The following is a 23,322-nucleotide window of genomic DNA, read 5'->3' as shown; positions in this document are numbered from 1 at the left end:
TAATGATAGGTAGTAGGGTCCCCTGGTGGTCTAGTGGTTAGGATGCGGCGCTCTCACCGCTGCGGCCCGGGTTCGATCCCCGGTCAGGGAACCAACCCCAGCCACTCTTAGTGCCAGTCCCAAGCCTGGATAAATGGGGAGGGTTGCGTTAGAAAGGGCATCCAGCGTAAAAACATGTGCCAAATCAAACATGCGGATGATCCGCTGTGGCAACCCCTGATGGGAGAAGCCGAAAGAAAGTTTTAGTAATGATAGGTAGTAATGATATTTTACCGCCCACTCCTAGCATCAGATCCACACCACACTCGTTTGCATCGGGTCCTGCGGTGCTCCCGTGGAATTGCAGGTCTCTAGACCACAGACAATCGTGCGAGGCCTGCGATTGGTCGTTATGAACAAGCAGAGCACAATTCATGCAAGGAACTACAATTGTCCTCGTGGCATTTTAACAGCGCCCCCTGCAGCAGCGGAAAACTTGTTCAAGACAATCGACTCAGACACTCTCTTTGTAGTCGTCACTATGCAGCGGAAGTTATCACCCACGTTCCGCATTCGGTTCTTGTGCCCAATGGGGCTGGAACAAGCTTCCTTCATCAATGCGCATCGAATGCAGCCACTAAAGAAAGCAAACAAAAGCATTAGATGTTGCCCTAAAGAGACACACGTGCTGGCAACAGGCTGCTCAGCTGGAGGACCGGTCGAGTTTCCCCTTACACAGGCAAACAAAAGGGATGGCAGGCAGCTAAGCTCCTGGCACGGTGGGGATTTTTCAGTGAAAGCCCGCTGCAGCACGACTAAAGTAATGCATCTCTGTTTGGAGTGTGAACTCAATCGCACTCGCACATCGAGATCAAAGTCGTGTCTAAATCCTGTGGGACGCTGATGTTTTCCAAGCCAGCCACCACGGCTGTATCGACCCACCAGTTACGCTTCACTCGGTCCGTCCACATGAGAGAGGATTGAGAATTCGAGAGATACTAAGATTATATGAATTTGACATATAGAGACAAAAGTGGACACTTTCACCCCTCGTCCTGCGACGAAGGGCAAAGCACACTGCCTAGCAACGCTATTTTGTGTCTGTCATCCAAGGATTACACAAGGATTACACATCCACAGTGAGTAAGCAGAGGGGGCCAAGCTAATTAGCTCTTCCACTGATTAATCAGCAGCAACAATGTTTACTGGCAGGCATTCAGGCTGAGCTGATGAATTCTCAACTCTGATTGGTTAGAAAGTGTTGTTTTTTTGGTTTTTTTTAACAGCTGCTCAGACAGTAGTTTATACTGCATGAACACACTCTTTATAATACACCACAGGGTCAGTAATAAAGCCGTAGTAGACGTGTATTTGACATTTTTGGAAACAGCGTCAGCAACAACTGACATTCAGAAGTAAAACTGAAAGGTTTTTCGTCTTCGGGACTCTGAGCTTGCTGGTTTTGTTGTTATGATGACAAGCTGCATTTTTGAGCTATGATTCAATTGGCTTGATTTTGTAACTAGGAATTCCTACTCAAAAACCTCCTTAACTCAGTCCACCGAGTGATGTCAATGGCCGCTTACAGAATCAGCAGTTAACACACAGGCACATCTTTCCTCCAACGTATATATTAGAGTACGCTTCAGATTAAACTACATACATCTCTCATCACAGTTAGCTGGCTAGCTTGTTACAATAGCAAACCTGGAGGTCGAAAATTATGTAATTCCCAGATCACCACAGTCTCCAGAAATTCATCTAAAATACAGGTAATAAATCCCACTTATTGCATGTCAATTTTTTGGCTGTTCACAAAATACCTGAATTACTACTACTTTATTTTCTTTAAAGTTTCGAGGGGGTGGACATGCAGATGAAGTCCCCGGGCGACTTCTGAGCTTCTTTGCCTGGGAGCAGGAACGGAGGCTTCCACACCCATGGAGGTCTGTGATTTGACTCCGGCAGCTGTGTACATACTGTATATGAGAGACAGAGTTCTCGGTGACGTGGCGAGATGATGGAAAAAAACAAAACACAAGCCGAGAGGAAGTGTAGAGGATTCAGGGATTAGTCGTGTAGAGACTTACAGAGTCTAATAGACATAATACAATCCAAGCTGAGAGGCACAGGAACCTGAAGAACGTCATGGGAACTGAAAGCCTGCTGTAAAAGCTATTAATCGGTGTGTGGACAGTGTTTACGGAGAAAAGACATTAAATAAACATTTCTTCTCACTCCATTTCTATTACTAAAGCAGAAAAGCCAACAGCTCATGTCCATGCTTGATTTAGTGTTTCCTCTTTTCAGAACTATCAGAAGAAAGGAACCAAGAATTACATCATGCTGGCAAAACGTGTTGCTGTTGTTACTCTTCTAGATGGTGTTCTGAGCTTTTAGGAGAACATACATAGAAAACCGAATTCAAGTTACACTGTTACTGCTTAGACTTCATAAACCAGCTTTACCATGGAAGCAAGAACCGGAAAAGGAATAAAAACTTTCAGCGCTACACAGATACAAGCCTCGTCTCCAGGACACGTTCATACAGGTCGAGTGTCACTGCCTATCAAGGTTTCCGGATATCAACTCACTTTTGTGTCTCCCTGAAGCCCATGACTGCTTGGCAATGCTGGGGCTCCGGATGATCGCCCGGCCCGCCGATTTTAAAGCGTCCATAACGCGTTGCCCTGATCGGGAGGTCAGACCCCGCACTCCTTTTCTCCTCCGTCCCTTTCCACCCCCTTCTCAGACCCTCAGCCCGTCTCTGTACTTATCCAGTCTGGGGAGAAACAACTACTTCTACTTCTTCTTCTCCTCCTCCTTCTCCTTCTTGTTCTTTCTGCCCAGGCTGGATTATATTCCTCGCCTTTTTTGAAGCGAATCCAGCCAGGATAGTCCAACACGCTCACCACACCAGGCGGGGGTAAATATGCAAATAATCCCGGCGACGTAATGACGCAATATATCAGTGGGCGGAACTTAATATTTTAATGAGCCCTGAAATATAGTAGCGCACCAGCCAATAAACGGCGAAAACATAAATGCTGCAATCAGTCTATAGTATGACACACACACACACACACATTGTATTTATACTGTATTCATAGTTAGTTATTGAATTAATTGTACTGTATTAATTTATTATATTTATGTATTTTATTTTACTGTATTAATACATGCCAGTCAAGAAACAGTAATTAAGATGGTATAAAAAAAACGATTATATACCATATAAATATGTATAAAAACGAGTGTTATATACACTGTAATAATCCAAAAAACTTGTACATATACTGAGTTCTTATATTTAAAGCTTTTGCAATACTGCTTAAATACTGTCCACTGCAATTTATTTAAGCATTTCCACTTAATACTTGAATCATTTTCTCTAATATATACATACATACATACATATACACATATATATATATATGTGTATATATATGTGTATATATACATATATATATATATATACATATATATATATATATACATATACATATACATATATATATATATATATATATATATATATATATATATATATATATATATATATATATATATATATATATATACACACACACACACACACACAATCAGCCCCAGAGGAAGAGACAGGACGTATTCAGGAGGACAATCTCACTCAAACCTTAACCATGGGGGGAAAAAAGTGTAAACCGGCAAAGCGTCTTGTGAAGAGGGGACGAATCGGTCTGTCAGTTTCACCCCGGGTCCTGTAGTGAAAGCAGAAATGCAGGAAGAATCCAGTCCTTCAGCATTCCTGAGTGCTGGTGATTCTGCTCAAAAACACACCGGGCTTCACAGCAGAGACATGAATTTTAAAAGGGCTCGAGTTCAGATAATTATAGTGTACAGTGAGCTCTGGAAGGACTAAAGGGCTCTTGCTTCCTTTAGACTGAGATGTGATCAGTGGCAGCACCATCAGCTATCAGGTGGTCAAACATTGTGTTGATGAAGGACAACATTAAACAACACAATGAAACAAGTTTGAAGATCACATGGTTATTTAAGATCAATACACAACTCAGTGTGAGTGCTTAGAGACTGCAGACTTCTGCAAAACCTGGAAGCACAAATGGGCTTAACGTAAGCTCATCTACTAGCCTCCTCTGTGAAGCAAACAGCACCAAGGACCGAGACCTTTAATTATGTCCACTTACCAGTTAAACACAGGCTAGTCCTCAAAACTTAAACACACTGTGCTGGAATATTTGCTTTGCAGATTTTAGTGCTTGACAGAGATAGAGAAACATAAATAGAGGCAGCCAGAGACTTAGGGTGCGAATGAGGGAAATTAAAGATATAGGAAATGGGTAATTTTTTTAAAATGATAAAACGTGCATCTGCATTAATGTTGTCAATACATTTCCCCAGACACTCAATTAAGGATAGCTTAGTGCAAAAATGTCATGGAAAAAACCTGCTAAGCCAGGTGTACATGAGCAAGCGCACACACACACGCACACACACACACACGCACACACACGCACACACCTTAGCAAACAAGGCAAAATGTGGAAAGCTCCTGTGCTCGAACAGAAAAATGCAGGTGTGTATAAAGGAAAACTCACTCCAAAAATCGAATTATTAGCATCTAATATTACAATAGCACAATATAACAAAATATTGTCATGATGGACTTTTCTCAAAAGGGTTTCATATAGAACCTCACCCCTTCCCACAGTGCTAGATAGAACATTTAAGTCTAAGAATGCCATTCCATCCCCTAAACCAAAGCATTAATTCTAAATCTGATCCAGGCAGGACATCAACATCTAATCTGAAAGCTTCATCTGTTCCATTGTGCCACAGTTATTTTCTGTTTCTGGCAATAAATAAATATATTTAATTGAAAGTAATCACAAGGTTGTTTTAATTTTGTATTACTAGCCATTGAATTCTTAAATTGTACTGACGGTTGTTCTGTCATAACTATAATTCACGACATATGTCTTAAAAGCATACGCATGTTCAAAATGCTGCTTGTTCTATCACTTAAAGTGCTTGAGGTGTGTTTGGAGAAACTCAGCCCTGGTCAGGGGAAGATCCTGTGTAATTAAGAGATTGCTCTCATTTAACTTCCTGAATAAAGTCAAAAGTCAGACTGATATTAAGTTTTCTTCCCACCATCTAATGGTTAGATTGCAGTACTTTGACCTTGTTTAAAGACCAGACCGGAAAAGCTACCAATTGAATTTTCCATCCTTCCCAATGATACAGAGCAGACAACACGAAGACCTCGGAGATGCCAGGAAAAAAAAACTTTTATTCCTTGAAAACCTCACAGAGTGAGAATGCAGCCACAGTACGGTCTAAAGAAATAAAGAAAGAAAGAAAGAAAGAAAGAAAGAAAGAAAGAAAGAAAGAAAGAAAGAAAGAAAGAAAGAAAGAAAGAAAGAAAGAAAGAAAAAGAAGAAGGGAGGGGTGACATCGGGCAAAGAACTCAAACAAGTGCTTTCTTCTTTTCACTTGAGATTTTTTTTCCGCGTCTGCAGACCAGTTAACATCGATCGTCGGCGGACGTTAACGATCCGAGAACACTTCAGGGACAAACTGTCCATAATTTAAACACAAACGCACACTCAAAAACAAAATCACCAATGACAACCATCGCTGATTACTAGAACACCACAGAGGACTCACCGGGGACATCCCGATCTTAGTACTGAAAGAGCAATACCAACAACGGGCTTTTTTTTTTTTTTTCTCCTTCCTTTCAAAATTAAAAAAAATCAGAAGCCTTTTCTTTCCCAAGACGCCTTTCAAAATACGTTAAACCACACTTGTCATGTTATCATCTCATCACAGCTGGACAAGGGCTCCATCTGTAGTTCAGGTACTGATGTTGCGATTATCCCAGAAATAAAATCCTTCAGTAAGTGCATTATTTTATATCCACAAAACAAAAACAAAACAAGGCAACCCCTAAGCAAACCAAAAATTCAATCGAAGGGTCTTGAGAAAGACGGCAGGCTGGCTTTCAACACTCACGTCATTAAGAGCAGGGAGTGAACTCTGCAATACTGAAAACCAAATACTTTCCTATGCACAATAGCGCCACCATGTGGCAACACCAAAACGGCTCTCCGCTATCAAGACACTGAACTAGAAAATACACTCGACGGTTCGGTTCGCTGCTTCAGTAGTGCAGCACATCACTGTAGAACAAAATCACAGTCCTAGCTACTTGGCACTGGACTAAATTTTAATTGGAACAGATACACACTTGCCTGGCTAGTGGAATCATCCGGAATAATCTGGAACATGCTCAGGCTCGCTGTGTATGCTGCACATTATATACGCAATGATTTTTTTTTTATATATATCCCCCTTCTACACTACTCTTTACACATTGTTTCAATTGACAGTGCAACACAGGCCAAATAAACAGGCGTAAACAAGATTTCAAGGCCGAATCCGAATTCAATGTTGGAGAGATGCTGCTGTGGGGGGGGCGATGGCTCCAGATCAGATAAGGAAACGTTCGTAAAAACAGGGATCTGAGTTTAGCAGGGGACAAAATCTTTCAGATTCACCGACGTGGTCCTGTCTAAAGGCACTGGGGTATCTGGCGGTCAGGAGTTTATTGAAAATTTGATGAGTTCTATCACTTTGTCCACACGTTCTAATTTGACCAGATGCTTTTAGCATAGTAAATGGGCAGTGATTTAGTGAATTATCCTTTTATACGAAAATAAAATTCCAAAGAGTTGTATATCTGAAAACTTGTCCCCTCCTTAACAAAAAAATTATTTAAGGCTGATAATAATGTACAGGAAAAATGAAGTGAGAGCCTTATTATTATTATTTTTTTTTGCACTAAAGATGGGAAAACAAACAAACAAAAAAAAAAAACACAACCCAAAATGCACACCAACGTCTGTGAGGTTTCTAGACAATTACAAGAAGAAGAAAAAAAAAAAAGATATTCCAACAACAGCAGATTTCTACTCAGCGGGTGATGTCTCTTAAAAGTTTTTTTTGTCTCTTTTTTTCTTTTTTACTACAACAAATACAGTCACAAAATACGACATCCTTCTGACCAGGTGAGAAATAGCAGTAGAAGAAAAACAACAAGAAAAAAATTGAGAGAGAGAGAGAGCGAGAGAGAGAGAGAGAAAATCCCCAAACATTCCTAAGGGGGCCAGGTCTGGACCTGTGAAGAAAAAAAACAAAACAAAAAAGAAAACCGAAATAAAGATAAAAAGCACGAGAAGGAGAGAAAAAGAGAAAGGAAAAGAGAGGGAAAGAGAGATGAATGGATGGATGGATGGATGGATGGATGGATTGTATGGTGAGCTGGTGCAGGCATTCATTTTTTCAGGGGCTGATAGACAGATGCATTGGGGTCCAGGCCAGATGGACTAGTGTCCATAAACTTGGAGGAGTAGTGAGGGGTCACTGGGTTCATGTTGCTGGTATCCGTTGAGTAACCAATGCTGGGCATGACTGCCATCACCTCAGCAATCTTCTGCTTCAGATCTTTTATCTCCTGATCTTTCTGCAGGATCTGACCTGAAGGAGAGAGAACAAGAATCTTTAGGGTTCTGGATCAGAAAGCGCACTGTGTCTCTATCCAAAGATGCACAAATCGGGGAAAAAAAAATCTTCAATGAAATAAAATTATTACAGTTGAAGAGGATAATAAACCACTTTGGGATATACAGTACCAATATCTTGCCATCTCGTTGTATATTATTTGCCCAGGGTGGTTTATTCCTCACACGTGGGTGTGCGCTAAAACCCATGGGTGCCAATAGGAAAATAGGTCTAACAAAGAAACCCTGCTTCCCTATTAAAAAAAAAAAAAAGTATTCAATTTAAAAAAAAACTGCGGACCTTGTGCGATCTCCAGCTGTCGTTTGGCGTCTCCGAGTGCAGAGAAAAGGTCCAACTTGATTCTGGTCTCTGCACTCAAGCTGTTCTCCAAATGCTGGGTCTTATCCTGCATGGCTGAGAGCGCAGACATCAACACCTCCGTGTCCTTCTCGTTCTCTTTATATTTATGAAGCTCCTAAAAAGGACAGACCCTTAAAATAAGTCTTGATCGTCGTTTTCAAGCCATCTATGTGCACTGTCAATGTTACTGTCAATGTTACTCACCTGGACTTTGAGCTCGAGCTCACAGATCAAGTCCTCTTTGACTTTAATGTCCAGTGTGAGTTTCTTACACTCCGTCTCCAGCTCGGAGATCCTCCTCCTTAGAGACTCTGTACATTCACCCCTGCAAGAGACAGAATAAAAAGACAAGTCCTATAAGACACAGGGGCAGTTTTTCAGCGGCCCGGGCGATGGCATTTCCAACAGCACTGCACGGAAATAGATGGACTGGATCGTTTTGGATATATTAATGAAGCCAGGCACAAAATTAATTCTGGACTTGACCTCTAGTCCAAAATCAGAACTGGAATAACTGGTGTATGTTTTAGGAGCACTGGTTTATTTGAAACGGCATTGAATAGAACTGATTTAGGAATAATGAGTATGGTAAAGTTTGTGACTGAAAAGAGAACCTGCATGATGCTTCAGCAGTATTAATTCGGGGTTCCTACATATTTTTCATTTTAAAATTCCATACATTTAAATATGAATATTCCCTAGAGATTTTTAAGACAATATTTAACATCTGAAATAATAATTTTAAATTCCAACTCCAATCAGAATCTCTGATGCTTTCAAAGTGTTCAGTCGTTCGATCCGGGGGAATTTACCGTCATGCCTTACAACACAACAATTAATCACAGCTTTGCAGATCCAGTTTAGCGCCAATCTTTTTGCAGTGCTAAGATTCTGCTCCTAGCTCCACAAAAAATACTTTTGCCGTGTCCACACTAATACGTTTTCGCTTAAAACGCATATTTTTCCTCTCTGTTTTGGTCTTTTATCCACATTGAGTCAAGAAAATTCTCTCCGAAGCGGATGAACATGAAAATTACGCATTCTTAGTCATTGCTGTGATGTTTCAAAGGCCTGAAAAGTAAACGAATGCCAGGTCGAAGCATCTTACGTTTTGCTTGTGCACAGTAAGATGCCGTTTTCAAATGTATATGGATTCGTGTAGTGCCTCCGTTTTATAAAAAAAAAATTATAATAATAAGAATAAAAAACATTATTTGAACAAAATATTTGATTTCTTAGAAAACTGAATATGGCAATAATATGGAAACGCAGTGTCACCCCCCCCACCCCCCAATGAAATTCAAGACTTTTTTGATACTTTTCCAAAATGCGTAGGAACCCTGATTAATAGTCCTTTTTAGAAGTAATAGCAGTAAATACAAATAGCACATTAACAGCCCCCCAAGAGGTACCTGGATGCAGCTGCGAGGGCGGCAGCTCTGGCTTCTTCCAGCTTCTTACGCTTTTTCTCCTCTGCCAGCTGCCTCTCTGCAGCCGCTCGTGCCTCTTGCTCCACCTTCAGACGCTTCTCCAGCTGCCCCAGTGTCTGCTTATCCTTTTGTTTTGCCTGCACTGCATTATGGAGCCTGCAAAAAAATATCAAATAAACATTGTTATGCAGCTATATAAATCCATACGACATTCACACGCGTGTGCACACACACACACACACACACTGCCCTAATGATACTTGTCTCACTTGTTCTGCAGCAGCTCGTTGTCCTGACGGAGCTGGCTGAGTTCAGAGCGTACACTGCGTTCTGACGTGCCCAGAGAGCCCAGTTGGCTGCGCAGCTCTTGCTCTGTCTGCCTGCTTGCCTGCAGCTCGGCTTTTAGCTTCTTCACGTCCTGCTCCAGCCTAGGGTTAAGAAGCAGAAAAAAAATTACGAGCAGAAGTTTAGTGGAAAGTAAAACTGTCCGAAGCACACAATTATTTATTACAGTATTATTATGACTTTGTAATTGTGTCAAAATAATAAAGTAAAAAACACACATCTTGGTTAACTTCTTAATTCTAACCAAATTAGCGGCCTTTTCCATGGTGGGTAAATCCCCATTTAGAAATGGCCTGAATAGGTTTTCACATATGCAATATATATTTGAACCCTACTGCATTTACTCCCAGCTGATTGGAAAGGTCTGAATAATCATTCTGGACGCGACTGCTCGTGTGGTTTACCTGACCAGGGCCTCAGGCTTGCCGAGCTGGTTATTGGGGATGCAGTTATCTGTTGGATCTCTATGCCCGCCTTTGCCTCCACACTTCTGCTTCTTTTCGCCCTTCCCCAAAGATGAAGAAGGTCCTGTCGAGGAGGGCACGCTGCCATTTGCAGTCCCGTGGCCGCGAGGCGACGAGTTACCACCACCCCCAGTGCTTGTGTTTTTGTGATTTTTCGAGTAGGTGGAATTCGAGGAAGAGGACGAGCATGACGATGAAGAGTTGTCCTCCTTCAGAAGCAGGTTCTCGGTGCTGCCCAGCAGCTCAGAGCTGCTCAGTCTCTTGCTGTTCACATTATTCTCCATGTACTCCAGCTCCTGTGCTTTATTATAGTCCACTACAGGCAGGATGCTGCTGTGATGGTTCTGGTTCTGATTGTGTTGTTTTTTAGACTCGGCCTTGCCTCGCTCTTTCTCGCGATATTCCAGTTCGGGTAAAGTATTCGATGCAGGCTTCTTGCCACCGGCAGAGCCGTTCTGAGTTGCGGGGGCTGATTCGGCGTCCTGTGCACTTTTCGCTGCTGTTCCGGTGAGAGCAGAGATTACATTTAAAATTGCGTCTGACAAAGTAAAAAAGAATTTAAAAAAAAAGAACAATTCTGCTGTACACACTGCATCACAGTGCATCACATATTTCTTAAAAAAAAATAAAACAAATCCTTAAAACAATAAAAACTGTGCCTTTTCTGTTCTCCACCTAACTCATAATTCCCTGCACCCTGTCTCACTGCAGAGTACAGGTTCCCTTTCTTATGGTCTTGTTTAACATTTCTTCCTCATGACTTTCAGGGTGTTTTCCCTCACCAGTCACCTGTGGCTTCCTAGCCTAAATCTACATCCGGATTTGTGTAAAGCCTCTTTGTGACAACTTGTAACATTTAAAGCACTACAGGAAAAATTAGGAAGAGGAGACAGATACAAGCCACTTTAACTTCCTCTTCCTCTTCCCATTTGTCATTATAAAAAAAACAACAACAACAACTGCCGTTTATGGCTCAATTTCAAGACCGAGTTCAACAAAAACACGATCATTAATCGAAAAAAAAAAAAAGTAGGGCAGATTAATATGCTTGATGTTGGTTTATGCATCCGTTCAGACTATGTCTAAATATAAACACCACCAGAGTGCAGCACTACTGAAGAGTCAGGGTCCAGCAGTTTCCCTGCTCACACATTAGGTTCAGGTGTCCTTGGGGAACTCAAAATGTTTTAGACACTGCATGTCCAGAGCTACAAATGTATATACTAAATCACATCACTTGCTCTATCCCTTACCCTCTTCCGCCTCTCGCTCTTGTTTCTGCAGCATTTGCTGTTCTGGCGGCAGGGCCTGCTGGAGGAGCTGCATGTAGAACTCGTTCTCCTTTTGCACCTCCTTCTGCTTGCGCAGACGCATCTTGTAGCTCACGTAGCTCTTAAAGCCGAATCCCAGCGTCACCACCGGGTATCCGATACTGCACGGAGATGGATTAAAAACTGCTGAGTGCACTTGACTTGCACTCAAACTTTATCTATACACATAGAACCATCAGATCTGGCCTTCAAAACATGATTCCGAATGAAATCATTTGAATACAATTTGTTACAATGAGTTTTCAAATGAGGCCAAGTGTAAATTCTGTGTATTTGTCTTTAGAACAAATTAAAACTACAAAAAAAATTACAACCGATACCCCCCAAAAAGGCTGTTAGCATTTATCGCAGTTTCAGTTCTTTAGTGAGTTGTTGGAATTCAAGGTACTACTTTGGACTTTCCACACTAAAGGGCTGTTGAAAAATGTGTTTCTCTTCCTCTGACATTGGAGAATAAGAAAATGCTCATATTCCTGACTCGTGGGCAGTGGTGGACTGTAATGAAGTAAATATAATTTGTTACTGTACTTAAGTATCTTTTTCGCAGATCTGTAACTTTACCGCAGTATTTCCATTTGGCGAGAATTTAACTTCGCTACATTTCAAAGTCAAATAATCTCAACTGCATTCTGCAAAATCAGACGTTTCTTTTTTATTTATGAGTGGATAAAGCCACGACAAGCCACCGATCAGGGTCGAGCGCGTGCTCCGTTTTGATTGCCGCTTGGTGTAGCTACTTTTTCACCGACATACAGTTCATTTTCAGTCCAACAGGCAAGCAGAACATTTAGAGAGGAATAAATGATGGAAGAAACTCCTTAATCTAAATAGCGACAGCACCTGTGGCCTTATGTGCACAATTTCTTTGAAGTAGTTTAAAAGGTTTTGGGTTCATGATAATTGAAATAGATATCAACCATTGTTTGACTCATAAATATCATTCTATGAATAGATCGTTGTGTTGGGAGTAACAGTCTTTTCACTTTAACGGAGTTAATTAAGCATAGTGTCTTGTGACAAAAATGCTAAAAGGAACATTATATCGGTAATATATCAGTACTTTGGATACTTAGTTGCATTTGAAGGCAAAAACCTTTGTACCTTTTTTTTTTATTTTATTTTTTTTACACTGGAGTAATATTTTATATCTTTAACTCAAGTACATGGTGTGTGCACTTCGTCCACCACCCCATGAGCTTGACATGTCACTTTCTGACTGGTTTAAAAGGATGTTTATCAGATCGAAGACATTCTTCGCACACCAAACATGGTATTCTATGCATGAATAGGTGCATGAGACTGAATGATCGCGACAAGACAAACCTCATGTGAGACAAACCTCATGTGTGGGTCAAATGGCAGAAAAACAATGTACACTGAAAAGCATACAGCATCACATGTGTAAAGGTGTACGAGGGTGTGTTTAGGTAGCATCCAAAATAGACCATGTGTAAAGAACAAAAATTCCATAGAGCCGGAGTCAGATCTGATCCAGTTCCTCCTACTGGGGCAGAGCCAAAAGGTTCAGTGGATGGAGGATGCTTCAGCCTGGTTGTGCAGTGGGTAACATGGGTTGGGCTTAAAGTAGTCATTAGATGAGATTCAGCCCCACCCTCCCTCTGGACCTTAGTGTTAGAAGGTGTGACGAAAAAGCTACTGGTTATTATGTGCTGCCAGATTCAAGCCCCACCTTCCACTTGGGTGTGAATCATGTTCCCATCTGCCTGCGCTTTGTCTTTGCTATCTGGTGAAACATTCCTCTAAAATTACAGCACCTTCCGATTGCAGTGGGATGACACGGATGTCAAGAGACAGTGTAGTGAAGTCACCTTTAAAAACAGAAACGAGGTGTGCGCTCGCTCAGACCGATTTCTTACCAGTGTGCAGCGAAGGGACGACACAGATCCACATGGAAGTCCTTTAGATCTTTGAATCGTATCGCCGCCTCGATATAAACAAAGAGGATCCACAGAGACACGGTGGGGAGGCAGACCCCTCTTTCTGTACACAGGAAAAGACCGTTTATATAAACTTTGCGTTCTCTATTCTACTCCACAGCAGAAACACCTCAATTAACCATGTATAGGCAACAACAAAACATTTTTACTATTGTTTTTTTAATAAGATAACAGAAGATAATGACAAGTCCATTTTAGAACATGAAAAGTTCCTCGGTTTTGTGCGTTTTGTATAGGAAAGACAATCTGGATGAAGTGCAGTTTTGTCACACTGACACTAATTACCAGGTCTGTTTCTCTCAGCTGAGAGCAGTTGGCTTTAATTGGAATGTCGTTACCGAGTGCAGAATTATACCTACTCCCAAAATGTTCTCCAGAACCATGGATCTGCTGCCTCATTCAAGAGATTCTTTTTCGGCGGAGCCATTAAACCCTACGTGGTGTTAGATTACCAGTGTCGCCATGTTTACACTGACTGTTTAATTTCAAACACGCCTTAAAGCCAGCATGTCATTATATTTGTTTTATTCCGTCTTCAATTTTGTACATTTTTAAATCCATCTGTCTCTCCATCTGTTTCTGTCTCGGTCTTACTACCTTTGAATCTGTATGTCTCTGTACCTGTTTCTCGCTACCTTTAAATCTGTACGTCTCCGTCTGTTCCTGTCTCTGTCTACCTTCAAATCTGTCCATTTTTGTCTGTTACTGTCTACCTTTAAATGTGTATGTCTCTGCCTTTCTCTTTCTGGCAGCATATCTGTCTCTACCATCAAACTGGTCTCTTTTTCTGTTCCGGTCTGTGCCTTTTTTTCTCTGATGACATCTTTTTTTCTCTGATGACCTCTCTCCCTCTCTCTCTTTCTCTGGCTACATATCTCTCCCTACTTGTAAATCTGTCTGTTCCTCTCTTTTTTTCCTCTTTCCCTTTTAATGCCTGTCTCTCTCTCACTTCTTATCTCCATCTCTCTCTTCCACTGTATGTATGTTTCATCCTCTCTGTCTGTGTCTCTCTCAGACTGTGTATGCCACACAAACAAGAATCTGCACTTGGACGCATGCAGTAAAAAGCTTGAGTGAACTGATACGGAAACGTCCGCACCAGTGCTTTGCTTTCTTTTGATTCCTCTGCACTTTCTGTTTCCTGGCACTCATTAACATGACACGCCTGAGCCATGGACAGGCCCGGGCGCAGCTTGCTAATAACCGGCCTTCACTTTCTATTCATCCGAACACGGAGATGAGTGTCAAACACACTTGGACTGATTGGATATGATCTGCATTGTGTATTGGGTTCAATTATTCCTCCACTGTTAAGCACAATTATCAGCAAGTCGTATACTGCTTACATTCTTAAAAAATTATATATAAAATATATAAAATATATATAAAATATATATAAATATATAAATATATATATATATAAAATATAATATATATATATATATATATATATATATATATATATATATATAGGAAATGTTGCACCAGAAAAACAAATAATTAAATTAAATAATAATTACAAAATTAAGAAATATTTGCTGACAAAAATATGTCTGGCTATGTCTGGTCTCTTTCCCTACACCATGTGTCTCTCTGCCTTTCTTCTGTCTCTCCCTTACAGTCAGAGAGAAGAGACACAGAGGCGCTAAAGATGGAGAGGGTAAAAAGAGAGCGTGGAAGATAGACTGACAGATAGAAAAAAGAGGCAGGAGAAAAAGGAAAAAAAGAGTTGAACAAAGTAGAGGAAGACAGAGCAAATAAGAGAGAGAGGAGAGAGACAGAAGGGGGGGCAGCCAAAGATGGACAGAGTAGATGGAGAGGGTGGAAGAAAGGCAGACAGAGAGAAAGAAACAGAAAAGGGTGATGGACAGAGTAGAGGAAGAGAAAGCAAGAGAGGAAGTAGAAATAGGGGGCAATGAGAGATCTACCCTGTCCATCTCTTGCTGTCCCCCAGTCCATGTCTGTCTCCACTCTCCCATTACTCTGGCCATCTCTCGTTGACTCACTTTTTCTCTCTTCCATGCCACCTCTCTCTCTCTCTCATGCTAACATACCATTTTTCACTGTCTCTCCCTTTCTATTTGTCTGCATCTCCCTGTTCTCTCTTTCTTATTCAACCATTCAGTCAGTCACTCACTCTCTCTCTCTCTCCGTCTTTGTCTTTGTCCGTCTATCCCCCTCTAATTTCTCCCTGTCTTTATTTCCCTCTCTGGAAATTATTTTCTTTCCATTGCTCCCTCTAAATCGGTCCATCTTCCTCTGTTCTCTTTTATTCTACCATCCCATCCCATCCCATCCCATTCTCTCTCTCTCTCTCCCATTCCATCTCTCAATCTTTCTTTGGGAATCTTTCTCTTTTTATCACTCCCTTTTCACCTGTCCATGCACTGCTCTTCTTTTTTGTTCTATAATCCCACCCTTTCTCTCTCCATTTGTTCTCTTACTTTTTCCCATTACATCTATCTATCTCTCTCTATCTCTCTCTCTCTCTCTCTCTCTCTCCCTATCTACATCTCTTCTCTCTCTCTCTCTCTCTCTCTCTCTCTCTCTCTCTCTCTCTCTCTCTCTCCCCTGTCCACCTCTCTCTCTCCATTCTCCCTCTTTCTCACCATGTCTTTTTCGTCAAGTTCTCGTTGTCAGTGAATAGGCTATTTTTAGCTGCTAATCAATTCGTTCAGAAGCGTTTCTTCTCCGCATGCTAGAAGTTACGCGCGGCAGATGGCAAAGCTTTTCGCACACTATTAAGCTGAATTCCACTTTTCCGCAATGTGGAAACCCATTACCCACGCAACTCTTCCATGGCATCGTTTATCTGAATCGTCTGCTTTTAATTATCTTTCATTCACAGCTTTACTGTTGGTGGTACAAAAATAACACTACTCACTGCCTCGCTGGATAAACGGGACAATAAACTATGTGTGCGCAAGTGAGAGAGACAGAGGACGTCTTAAACAGTCAAATATTGCTTTTCTATTTGTGTGGTTTAAACATGGCCACAAATTTATAAAAATAAATAAATAAATCTAAAAGTTGAGCAAAAAAGGGACCCTGACAAAAATAAATGCCCCAGAGCTTTTAATTATAATTTTTTTTTTTTTTACAGATTTTAGCTGCTGAAATTTACGTGTACGTCTCCATATCGCATGAAATAATGCAGCATTATGCAGTAACTCTGTGTGAAATGATGTCAGGATCAAAGACAGTTCTGTTGGTGTTACCTGTGTGCCAGACATATTGCACCCACACGTATGTGCTGGCGGCAAAAAACAGCCACTGCACAGGGATGAAGAGCAGGCAGATGATGTCGGATGTAAACGCCACACACACAAAGAACACTGAGAAAGCCTGAAAGAAACGACAGCGCGTACAGGTCTTTTTACTTCACAATATTGCACAGACGATTTGTTTAAAGACGGCAAGACAAATCAGGGCTTTTTATGCAACTTAAATAAAACATCACATAGAGGAGAGATGCTCACCAGGCCCTGATATCTGAAGGAGTCGTACACGCTCCGGATGAACAGCCAGAAGGGCCAGAGGTACTCAAACCGGAACTCCAGCACAAAGTCGGCCAACAGCACCAGCGCCCAAACCACCAGGAACTTCAGGTACAGGAAGGTGCTGAGAGACACAGACACACACACCACATCATTAGTTTCATTCTGTAATTTAATTAATGTAGGAGATTGTAATTAGGTGATGAACCTTTGGCACTAAAACAGAAGATGAGAAGTTCTGCCTGCTTACTACACCGACATACATAAAGGGGCAGGGCTAGTTATAATGCTTAATTCTGATTGGTTATCCTGACCACACAACTCGATAGATCAACCGTGAGGTTCTGAAAGCACATAGAATGTGTAGGATGGAAAACAGTTACACTGCACATTACACTTTAATCTTAATTGATCAGTTGTTTGTTTAACCCCTTTGATGCTGTAACACAGTGTAAACTAATAAGAACTTTGCTCCAGAGTGATCTGAGTGTGAGAAGACACAAATCCCAACCACAAAAAGTTATAAACAAGGAAACTATAATTGATGTAAATGTAACTTTAAAATGATACAAAATTTGTTTTTTGTTTTTTTAATCGGAAGGTCAGGGTTTATGCACCGACACCCTGAAATGCTGGGCCCTTGAGCAAGGCCCTTCACCCTCTCTGCTCTATCATGGATAGCCCTGCACAGTGACCCTAGTTTCTGCTAGGATGTGCTAGAAAAGGATTTCACTGAGCTCTAATGTATATATTATAGGGTTGAAACGATTCCTCGAATAATTCGAATAAATGATTTGCCTCGATGCCTTAATGCCATTTACCCACACACGGAGCTAAATCACTCGATTACTAAAATAATCGATAGCAGCAGCCCTAATATATTACAAGTAAAACCTTCTTTTTTCTCTCTTTTCTTTAATAACTAAAAGGTGTTGCTTCTCACTGACCCCCTGCTGTGTGGTAAAAAAAAAAAACGCTTCAATATCTAAATAATCGAGTTCGTATCAAGGTGACGGGAGGAACTTCGCTCCGTCGCGTTGGTGATTACATTCGTTTAACAACATGCTGTGTCGTGTTTTATTTCCACAAACAGCGCAGGTGCAGGTCTAAATCCCACACTATACTGTGTGGGTGTGGGTGTGTGTGTGTATATGCCAGTACGCTCCAGGCAGTGTTAGAAGGTGACTTGTGGAGCCAGAAAGATGGCATACTTGTGTATTATTATGATTATTGCTCGTCTATTTGTAGCTGGGATTGCAGCTGCTTTCTATCGAGCAGTTCTGAAGGCAAATATTATGTAGCTGTTTGTCAGCCGTCACACACTGCTCAGGTTCGCTCCCAGACTAAAAGTCTGACGCGATGCCTCGTGCGCCCACAGAAAAAGAAATGTGTCTGGTTTGAAAACAAAAAGTAAAAAAATTTTTTTTTTTTTTTTATGAAAAAGTGTGAGTTTGTGCGTCTCTGAAACATTCACAAAAACAATATGAATTATATGAAAAGAACAAGCCGACACTCATCACTTCTTGGTTTTGACCACCTGATATTTAACACCCGATTTCACTTCTTCTTTATCTAAGGCCTGTCTGAATAAGCTACGTTTGAGGGTATGTGATGTGTGATGTGTGTGTGTGTGTTTTGCATGCCGCATTTATTAATGTTAAAGTGTTTTCCACAAACTGCCAGGCTGCGGTAAAGTTATGATCACTATTATTTTAATGCAATTGCGTGTGTGTGTGTAAAAGTTTTGCATGTAAATCCACCAAACAAAAAGGTGACGGGTTTCTATGGCAACTCTTTTCAACGTGGATTCATTTCACCAGATTTTATATCTCTGTGTTTGAGCTGCAATGTGTGTGTGTGGGGGGGGGGCTAAAAAAAATTAATAAATAAAACAAACACCACCAACCATGGCTGCCTCCTCGGCTGCCTTTTATTAGTAACATGCTAACCCTGAGGTAATATGTACATCAGATACATTTCCACTGGCATTCAATGTGAAGATGTAAGGAATACGGGTTCTACGTATTGAGACTAAAATCATATAATAAAAATAAATAAATAAAAGACAACGGATTACAATCCATGATTTAGAGTGGCTTCTAAAGGTTTCACAAATTTCCTTAAACACAGTCTCGTTTTACTACATGATCCAGGTGAATATACAGGGGGTGGGGTGGGGGTGGGGGGGGGGGGAAAACAACGTCCGAAAGCTGGGAGTAAACTAGAAAACACGTACATGCAGTTAAGAAAGGAGCAATGGTGAAATATCATTCACTAAATATTCAAGTAACCAGGTGACTGTATGAGGTGAAAAAGTTGTGCCTGTCGCTCAAATTCGACTCTTCATACTGTAAGGATTTATAACATGTACAGATTGTCTCAGTGGTCCGGTGAACGAAAGTAACGGTAAAATTAAGAATCGTGCAGTGCAGATTGTGCAGGATTTTAAGGAAACACCGAGGAAACATAACGACTCGGAGTAAATCAGCTGAAAGACGTTAAATGTAGTAATGATAAAAGGAAGCAATCAAGAGGAGCACCATGCCCCACACACACACACACACACACACACACACACACACACACACACACACACACTACAACGATGCTTCTTTGTCACATTTTCAATGAGGACAATGAAATCACCAATACAGCACATGCAGATGTTATTCAAGTGTGTTCAGTCACACAAACTCAACTCTCCAAGCCAAATCATTAAAAAATTATTTATAGCAACACTACAATACACTTAATACACATCTCAGTAGCGTCGTCGCGAAACTTGAACCGAAGCGAGGTTTACAGTCTTTTTATTAAAAATAATCTGAACGCATTTTTTTGATGCATTTTATTAATTTGTTATCTTTTTAAAATAATCTGTTATAAATTTAATATATTCCCCGTCCTGTTGGCAAAAACCGAGCTTGTGTCTTGGGTCGTTGCCTCGTCCAGGTTTCCACGTTCAGTCACAATAAACAAACTTTCAGAAAAGAATCTGCTGCGTTGTGGGAAAAAATTAAACAAATAAAAATTGCAGAGTCGCTGCGCTTCTGGAGGCTTAACGAACACGAGATGATGCTTCGTTTATTGCTCACCCTACACAATTTAATGCAAAGTTCTGTTTTCCTGTTCGCCCGATTGATTTTCAACTTTCCCGAAATTTTCTTCGTACTTGCGTCGGCATATCGATCACCTGGAGAGTGCACGCCCCTTTTCCGACGCAGCTCATTTGCATGCGGCAACGCCTACAAAACGCCATAAAAGGTCAGGTACAACAGACAGCTGGGAGGAAATGAATGATCAGGGTAAAGACTAAAACGGTGCAAGGGGAAGTTATTTTACTTGACATGAAAGTTTAGGTTGAATCCTGGAGAACAAACGCAAAATTTATTTGACTCGAAAATAAAAATATTCAATACAACATATTAATATTAATTATAAGCTAAATCTATATATCTTTTACTAAGGCTTACTATATCTTTTTGTTAAGTCAGGCAGACAGAGACAGACAGACTCACACAGGAACAAAGTTAGACAGACAGTCAGACAGACAATCAAGACAGACAGACACAAATCCTCGACTTCCACACACACATTTCAGTTACCAGGTAAATGATAAGTTTTATTTGTCTAAGTATTTGGGTTTGTTTTAACTTTTTCTTTCTTTTTAAATTCTTAAATTGATGGACGTTTTTTTACAAACTGTTCTCGACGATGAAGTCTGTTCATACCACTATATTTTTAGACGCCTTTTTCACAGTCGGAACTTTCAAACGCAGAACTCTTGCAACTCCATGATCGAAACCCCTCTCCTGTTGATTTGACTAAAACTGCAGGTAGAGTTAAATGAAACCTGTTCCCTCTCTATCTTGATTACATTCTAGCCTAGAAGGTGACCTTCAAATGAGAAACCTCATCCTTTTCTATGACTAGAAATAGGTGTATAAACATTTTAGTGGAAAACCCACTAATTCAGGGGGATTGGTGTAGTGCACTAATGGAGCTGCTAAAGAATGAACAACTTCCTAGTAGAAAACCTCTTGGTATCTTCCTCCTCCTCATACTTTTTTTTACATTTATATACTTTTTTTTTTACATTTATAGTCAATAATATCTAAAAGAACTTTGACAGCATTGGAAAGTCATCATGTCTTCAGGATCGTAAGTGTGTGTGTGTGTGAGTTCTGCTCACTGTAGTGCACTCAGTAGGAACCACTATTTAACATGGAGCCCTCAGGGATCCCTTCCTCTCTTTAATCCTGTACATAAATATTTCAGTTCAATATGTAATAATCTGCCTCCACTTTGTGAGACCATCGCGGATGAGGAATGAAGGCCTGGCCCTGCCTACCAGTCCAGGAGCTAATTCAATTAGCTAGCTAACTCGGAATGGAATGTGTTTTGTTAACGCATCCACATTGGCACTGCCATCAAGAACGTCTCTGAATGGGTACACATCTGTGCGCCCAGACGAGTATCCAATAGTTTCCCGGAAAGCCGCACGGTACTAGCCAATCGCGTGCAAGAAGGCGGGACTTTGTCGGAATATAGGTGCAAGGTTGGTATAACGCTAGCTAGCTAGACGGTGGCTGAAAATGACTTAGCCAAACAGCGTTAGCAAGGTAGTGTGAGGTTAAACGGAACCCATAGGGCCAGCAATGTCGGGTAGAAACAACACCACAGGCCGGAAAGCTGGACTTAAAAAAAGCAGTTAGGGCTGTCCAGGGGTTAGTCTACCTGCCCCCTACCTGCCGTATATGCCCTCGGTGATTCGGTTCCGTTTTAACGGCCGCCGGAGTTTGCTGCAGTCTGCATTGCGCCGCTTCATCCTCCTTCCCTTCTCTTCGGCGTTGCAATACCTAGCGGAATAAGGTCCAGTTTGTCGCTTCGCTCCAGCGGAACAACATTGAAGTCCCTCTAATGTGAATACAGCTAGCTAGGGTTAGCTAGCTAGCTACCGCTCCTATTATTGTTATTTTTTTTTCTTCCCCGGACTCGAAACAAAGAAATAAATAAAAAGCCTCACTGAAAGACCCTCCTCCTCCCTCCTCTCTTCTCTGTCCTCACAGCCACGCGTAAACCGCTTGACGTACAGCCGCGCCAACCAATCACATCGATCGATTAACTGATTGATCGCTATAGCCAGCTGCGTCGCTCTGACCCAATATCAGCAGCGCCTTGTTTTGTCAAGGGATCAGAAAAAACAGCACACAGATATATTCCATTCTTTGAGACAACCCTTTTTTCCACCACTCCACCAATCTTTTCCTTTGTGGACAAATCAGGTTGTGACACCCAGCCAATCAGATAGCTGCGCAGGCGGGTCTTGGCTAGGGATGTCCAATGAAAGTGACATGGGGGCGTGGTCTCTACGCTACTTCCCTAGAAAACCTATATATATATATATATATATACACACACACACACACACACACACACACACTCACACTTCCATCTTATATATTTGTATATATATATATATATATATATATATATATATATATATATATATATATATATATATATATATATATATATATATATACACGTATATAGCATCTGGCATAATCGAATAAATACACACACACACACACACACACACACCTTTTGCACACACTGGCAAATAATTATCACTTTCTTATGCATCGTTATTACTATTATTACTAATACTATTACTATTATTACTATTATTTAGTTATTTCCTCACTTAACAATTTAATTGTACAAACTGTCACTGATAGCTGTACATATGACAAATAAACTTGAGACTTAAACTTAAAATTTAACAAGACATTACATATTTAGATATTAAAAGAATGAACTACAGGGTGTTCAATGTAAGCAGAACATATAATTCAGGGTCCAAGCATTAAAGGCACAAGAACCCACCTTATTGCTGGAGTAAGTCCCTTCTCCAAAATTCCACCCGCTTACATTTGTGATAAATAAAATAATATATAAAATTTCATTTTGAGAAGTAATTCCAAGATTTTTATCCAGACCTCTTGGTAATTAAATCACACGCTGAGTTTTGTAAATACTGTCGGCCCAAATCATTTCTACGGAGGCTTGTTTATTAAAGCATTGTGAGACAGAATTGTATATATACTTATATATATTTGACATTTCAGAACAAAAAGATTCCATATACACAAAGAGATAGAAATGTATACATATTTCTACCGTATATACACATAATGTTTTTTTTTCTTATTGGCAATTCTACACTTTTTCATCTATCATATCAAGCAAACTTTATTTTGAAGAAGGTACTCTGTGAATATAAACTAATTAAATTAGTGATTAGGCCTGCAAAAAAATTGTTGTTCTGTAACCAAGTTAGACTTCGCGGGTACATGGCACAGCTTTCTAGTCCCCTGACGATAAAGCCA

General features: G+C 40.7%; 2 protein-coding genes across 2 annotated transcripts in view; both read right to left on the bottom strand.

Annotated features, from left to right (window-relative positions):
• Nucleotides 1–2,900, bottom strand: part of ldlrap1b (low density lipoprotein receptor adaptor protein 1b) — a 35,208-nt gene extending 32,308 nt beyond the window's left edge. The window contains exon 1 of the mRNA XM_083540603.1: nt 2,574–2,900. Coding sequence (XP_083396729.1) covers nt 2,574–2,658 — 85 coding nt within the window. The 5' untranslated portion in view covers nt 2,659–2,900. The remainder of the gene's footprint in view (nt 1–2,573) is intronic.
• Nucleotides 2,901–5,252: 2,352 nt separating this feature from the next.
• Nucleotides 5,253–22,228, bottom strand: maco1b (macoilin 1b). The gene is made up of 11 exons (XM_083539588.1): nt 21,679–22,228; nt 16,913–17,054; nt 16,652–16,778; nt 13,353–13,476; nt 11,398–11,576; nt 10,085–10,643; nt 9,605–9,763; nt 9,318–9,491; nt 8,110–8,230; nt 7,846–8,020; nt 5,253–7,521 (listed from the first exon to the last, which is right to left on the bottom strand). The coding sequence occupies exons 1-11, from the start codon at nt 21,756–21,758 to the stop codon at nt 7,319–7,321; spliced, it is 2,043 nt and encodes a 680-aa protein (XP_083395714.1). The 5' UTR covers nt 21,759–22,228; the 3' UTR covers nt 5,253–7,318.
• Between the last annotated feature and the right edge of the window lie 1,094 nt (nt 22,229–23,322).

This window comes from Silurus aristotelis (assembly GCF_946808225.1).
Source record: "Silurus aristotelis genome assembly, chromosome: 4".
NCBI classification, from domain to species: domain Eukaryota; kingdom Metazoa; phylum Chordata; class Actinopteri; order Siluriformes; family Siluridae; genus Silurus; species Silurus aristotelis.
This window is presented reverse-complemented; position numbering and strand designations above follow the sequence as displayed.